Source organism: Apis mellifera, linkage group LG1 (assembly GCF_003254395.2).
Source record: "Apis mellifera strain DH4 linkage group LG1, Amel_HAv3.1, whole genome shotgun sequence".
In the NCBI taxonomy this organism is placed as follows: domain Eukaryota; kingdom Metazoa; phylum Arthropoda; class Insecta; order Hymenoptera; family Apidae; genus Apis; species Apis mellifera.
Genome location: NC_037638.1, coordinates 17,604,393 through 17,610,392, shown reverse-complemented (window position 1 = coordinate 17,610,392; position 6,000 = coordinate 17,604,393). Strand labels below are relative to the sequence as shown.

At 33.6% G+C, this 6,000-nt stretch overlaps 1 protein-coding gene across 15 annotated transcripts in view; it reads left to right on the top strand.

The window, feature by feature from the left end:
• The window catches only part of LOC724991 (phosphatidylinositol 4-phosphate 5-kinase type-1 alpha), a 30,807-nt gene continuing 24,807 nt past the window's right edge, over window positions 1–6,000 (top strand). For 10 of the 15 annotated variants that reach the window (XR_001705209.2, XM_006571076.3, XM_006571073.3 and 7 more), the window contains exons 1-10: window positions 1–478; window positions 1,432–1,466; window positions 2,816–2,944; window positions 3,053–3,301; window positions 3,442–3,594; window positions 3,679–3,843; window positions 3,927–4,142; window positions 4,220–4,434; window positions 4,526–4,661; window positions 4,815–4,902. Coding sequence is in view for 14 of the 15 variants with exons in the window: in XM_006571076.3 (XP_006571139.1) it covers window positions 367–478; window positions 1,432–1,466; window positions 2,816–2,944; window positions 3,053–3,301; window positions 3,442–3,594; window positions 3,679–3,843; window positions 3,927–4,142; window positions 4,220–4,434; window positions 4,526–4,661; window positions 4,815–4,902 (1,498 nt within the window). In the remaining variant the exon portion in view is untranslated. The remainder of the gene's footprint in view (window positions 479–1,431; window positions 1,467–2,815; window positions 2,945–3,052; window positions 3,302–3,441; window positions 3,595–3,678; window positions 3,844–3,926; window positions 4,143–4,219; window positions 4,435–4,525; window positions 4,662–4,814; window positions 4,903–6,000) is intronic. The other 5 variants (XM_006571074.3, XM_006571072.3, XM_001120893.5 and 2 more) reach the window with 3 other exon arrangements.

Genomic DNA, 6,000 nt, shown 5'->3' with positions numbered 1-6,000 from the left:
TGGTGTTAAAATCGGAACAAGATGGCGTCCGGTCAATAGACGAATAGCAGGGAGGCCGGAGGCGCTCTCGAGGTTCGTGGGTGTTCTCAGCCCGGAGCTGGAGAGCCTTTAAGGCTGTATATCATTGACATTTTTTTCTCTACCGAAGTGAAATGGTCGACACGCGAGTGAAATGAAAAATGTTCCATAAAGAAGTACGTATTACGTATGCGTCGGCCTGAATGTGCCGTGTTTCTCGAACTCGAAAGATGCTGCCGTGTAAAGCGACGACAGAGAAGGCGCCTTCGCGAAACTGTCAGGAAGATCGTCGTCGTCGTACGTGAGTCAGTGCGCTCGGTGGATTGAAAGAAGGCACGTACGTACAAAATGGCTTCGGGCGACAATGTGGACGTGATTGAAGTGGTTGAGACAAGCTTCACTGGCCCGGTACAGGCCACAGAAGATCATCTCCGACCGGAACAGTACGCGGACGAGGACAGTGAGTAGCCCTTATCTTTGTTAAATTCTTCGTCGTTTCGACCAAGTGTCACGACCTAACCTATAAAAATAGCACGGTTCCAGACGCCTGTAACGCGAGCATCGTTTCTTTCGGTGTTAAGGGATTTGTGCTGCGAGACACGACGGAAAGATAGGTGTGATCGATCGATTGTGGCCGATCGGATTTTCATTTCGCTTCCGCATGCCCGCGTTACGTTCCGTCCTTTGTTAAGTCGGCAACCGAACGAACAGTGTATGCTCTTTCAGAGCTATACTGTGATTAATCCATTTCGTTATTTGACAGCTGATGGGTGTCACCCATTACACTATATAGTAATGTTAACCTTGTGAAAAATGTATGAGAAATTCTCATTTCTTTCAATTTTTCCCGTCTTTCATTAAACGATATGTAAAACCATTGTTGACACTTCGAAAATATACATGAATTTTTTTTTTCTTTTCTTTCAACTGACGTGAAATCGATTTTATTGAAAAGTCTATTAGAATGTGAATAAAGTTCGAAAATTTGTTAACACTGTAGCGAAAGTTTTCAACGACATTTTCAAACAGAAAAGTTGAATGAAGCTATGTAAACGCCTTGATCAAAGACTGAAATTTAATGATAACGGGAATAACGGTATCGAGACACATGTGCAATAGTGAATCCACACCGCAATCAGCGTGGCACGACTTTCGTTTTTGAACTCGGTTAACGTTCCACTTTCTCGCTTCTTTCCGGGAATATATACGATTGATTCGACCGGTCACTTTAACTGTGCGATTTTTTCTTTTCATGCGTTTGCATCCCTCCAATTCTAGCATTAGAAACGGGACTTTCGTTCGTTCGACTACTACGTAATATATATATATAATATATTATCGTGTGCGTATAGAAGTCAAGTGTTACATGATCTTATTTTGTGTAACAAACACGTTATTTTCAATGTGTTACAGATAAATCTACAGGGGATAAAGTGACAACTCTTGACGTAAGTAAAAAACACAATTCCACATATTTCGCTTAGATATGATGATAATTGAGAAAAACTGTTCCATGCACGGATATATATAGATATTAATATTGACATTTGTACATTCGATTCGATATACGTCCGACGAGAGAAATAAACAGTTTTACATAGGCATTACTTATCGAAATTCTCGAGGTTGCATTATTTTAATGAATTCTTGATTTATTTATTTGTAAATTTAGCAATTGTTAAATATATGAAGTAAAATAAATATGAATAATTGTATATTTTTCTACCATATCCTTATCTATTTAAAACTAATGTGTACATATAATGAATATAATAGAATGTTGCATAAAACAACGCTCTCATTATTTGTATAACGTGCGTACATGTTTAAACTTAAAAGCCGTGCACTTTATTTTAAAACAAAAAGAATCAAAATTCGGTAATAACTATATTAGACACGGAACTATGCTTCACAGATACAGGTGAATGTTATATAAGAAAAATTCTCGCTATCTCTGCATTATTCTTGCATTTTTCACACATTCACTTTATTCAAATTCATTATTTCACTCGATAATTTTATCGCGTTCTCTCTGAACAATCCAACGATACAAGGTGCATCGATTCCTTGACTTTTCTATATAACTATCGATCATTCGTTTGATTCACACTCGATAATTTGATCGCTGAGGTCGGTTCTATTTTTATTTCAACACGCGTTAATCGATTTATATCGCGATGATGATCGATATATAAGATATATAACGCATTTTTTAAACCAATTAATCATATTATCACGTGCCGAAATTTTATAGAACAAACGTGTGATTATTTTGCCACTTGAAATATTGATTCCAATAAGATGTTCGAGTTCAATTTGAGATGTTCAGATGCTTCATGCCATGATTTTTAGAGGCGAAAATAGTTGTGTAATTATTCATTCGAATGACGCATGCCCGTGTATTTCTTCTTCGGGTGTTTCCTCCCGTGGCTCGGTGAACAATAAACATTCAACGGGATATTGGATCGGAGTTTTCATTTACTCAAGTCGAGTAAAATTTAGAAACTTTCTTGACATATTACAGAACACAAACTGAACGCGAATAAAATAAATAATTTTAAAATAATATAATATAATTGTCCGAAAGAGTAATCATTTGAAATTTTTCATTGATCTATTATATTTGAAATTATTAAAATTTTATTAATTTTAATAATAATACTTTTTTTTATTGATTGAAGTGTAGTTCCGTAATTAAATGATTTTTTTTTCTTTTTAAGAATTTTCAAATTAAAAATGTCATTACTTAATGTCACATGTCGTTAAGATTGTATCGATAATTGTATATTCTTTCCAGAATTCGGTAGTGCAACATGGCACCATCGGGCCCAAAACCTCTTCGGGGGTTTCGAGGAACAAATCAGAACGGGAGAGAAAGATTGGCCACAGAAGAGTTGGAGTGGGAGGTGAAATTACGTACAAAAAGGTATATTATATTACATAAATAGGATGATCTTTAATATTATATTAAAGAAATTGAATATTAAATTCAAGAATAAATTAAACTAAATATTCTTATATGTCGATTGTTTAGATTCAAACGACACAAATTATGGGATCCATCCAGTTAGGTATTCAACATGCGGTTGGTGGTTTGGCCAGTAAACCAGAACGTGATCTATTGATGCAAGATTTCATGACTGTAGAAACGACGAATTTCCCAAGCGAAGGATCTAATCACACTCCGGCTCATCATTTTTCCGAGTTTAAGTTCAAAAATTACGCACCCATTGCATTTCGTTATTTTCGGGATCTCTTCGGTATTCAACCGGACGACTTTTTGGTAATTTCATATCTATACTTGCGTAATAAATATGTTTCTTTCTCTTTTATTTCATAAAAGAATTGCAAAAGAACACGATCAATTCAAATTCCTCATCTAATCAACAATGTTTATTTAAACAATACCATTTGAATATTCAGATGTCGATGTGTAGCGCTCCATTACGTGAATTATCGAATCCCGGAGCTAGTGGAAGTATCTTTTATCTAACGGATGATGATGAATTCATCATAAAGACTGTACAACATAAAGAAGGGGAATTTTTGCAGACACTTCTTCCAGGATATTATATGGTGAGTTTAAATATCTTTTTAAGTATTCAATGATTTTATATTGAGAAATTTAAAATATAAAGAGGATCATTTTTATCTATCTAGAATCTAAATCAAAATCCAAGGACATTATTGCCAAAATTCTTCGGGTTATACTGCTATCGGTGTAATAGTAAAAATGTTAGACTAGTTGCTATGAATAATCTTCTACCCTCATCTGTGAAACTACATCAGAAATATGATTTAAAAGGATCGACATACAAAAGAAAGGTTCATAATTTTCCGATATTTATATTGATTTTATAATGTCTGTTTTTTAAACAAATTTTATGAAATATGTATTTGATCTACAGGCATCGAAATTAGAAAGATCTAAAAACTCTCCAACATATAAAGATTTAGATTTTATGGAGCATCATCCGGAAGGGATTTTTTTGGAAGCGGATACATATAATGCCCTAGTGAAAACTATTCAAAGAGATTGTCGAGTTTTAGAAAGCTTTAAAATTATGGATTACTCTTTACTCGTTGGTATTCATAACCTTGACCAGGCTGCAAGAGAGAAAACGGTAACTATTATAAAAATACAGAAAATGTTTTAATTTATCTACAGTAACAGTATAATATTCAATTTTTCATATTATAGCAGGAACAAAGATTACTAACGAGTGCGGAGGAAGAGGTTGGTGAAGTTGGAGGTGAGAGTGCAGGATTCATTCAAGCAGAACGAGATGATAGAGTAGGAGCTAGCGCTCTAAACCGATCGCGAAGTATAAATCGACAAAGGTTAGTTGCGCACAGTACCGCTATGGAAAGTATTCAGGCTGAAAGCGAGCCCATAGACGAAGAGGACGACGTACCGTGAGTATCATGTTTTCATTTCTTTATATCACGATTACATTACAAAACGAATGCTCTCATAACGTGATTTTAATTATGTTCGTATTCCTAGCAGTCCAGGTGGAATTCCTGCTCGTAATGCTCGTGGTGAACGCCTGTTACTTTTCCTTGGTATTATTGATATTTTGCAAAGTTACAGGCTCAAGAAAAAATTGGAACATACTTGGAAATCGATGATACACGATGGTGTAAGTTGCATAATCCTTCTTTTTCCATAATTACTAATTTTTGATTATTTAATTTTTATTCATTACACAGATCACACGCTGAAATTATATTATTATCATTTTTTTCATTGTGTTTTGTATTCTCTAAAGAATATAAATTGTATTTGCTTGCAGGATACTGTGTCAGTACATCGACCAGGTTTTTACGCGCAACGTTTTCAAGATTTCATGGCGAAGACAGTATTCAAGAAGATACCGTCACGTAAGTACCATCCTAATCAACCTCTTCTAACAAATTTGACCTCAATGTTAACACTGAACAAAGCTCATTCTTAATTTGTAAGCAATTTTTTAATAAGTTCTTACGATTATATTTTAAGTTCATTAATATCGAATGACGTTTCTCCTATTTCGTCAAATCGATTTGGCTATATCTCGTGTAAAGCATAAAGTACAAGAAAAATTTTAGGCTTTAAGAGTAGAGTAGAAATTATAACGTCAAATATTTTTATCGCCAGCTAAACGTGATTAATTAAATCTTTCTGTTTATAGTAATAGAAACAATTACTGTGATTCAACTACATATTATATAATGCAATGTTATCGCATAATACGTTTTACAAAAAAAAAAAAAAAAAGAGAAAAAAAAAGAGAAAAGAAAGGAAAAAAAGAAAAAATCTTTGGAACATATTTTAAATGTACGGATAGGGAAATAGGGGTGAAGAAGAATTTGGAAAATTGAAATGCAAAGGGGTAAAATGCTCAAAAAAGAATGGTACTTATATATTAACGCGTATAATTCTGCCATTTACAATTAAGTAGCGACATAATAATCTTGTTATTTAAGATTCCAGTTTGTATAGAGCCGTAAGCTATAAGCTAGAATTATTGATAAATATATATTTTTTAGCTTCCTTATTATATAATCGCTGTCACTGATCGTTTAAGTTTATTTATTCGATTCAGTGAAACGTTATTTTATTTTGTCGTAATGCATGATAAGTTCAATATCGAATCAGCGGATTCTTCGATTATGTAAATCTTTTATTCCATAACAATTTCATTCGTATATTATATATCATTCCTTTATTTTTATTTTTTATCTTATTTTCTATTTTTTTATTTACCGAGAAACAGCTGCTCGAAGCGAGAATGAGCGAATATCAATTTCTCTCTACTAAAAAATCATTTATCACAGTCAAATTTAGCCGTCCAGAAAAAATTCTAATAATCGTAATAGTGACTTAAGGTAATTAAGTGACTGCAGAGAATGCGATAAATCCTGTGCGGATATCCGAAAATTATGCACGCATTGATTGCGTCTCATATCGATTTTTAGGAAACTTTTTAAAAGGAAATT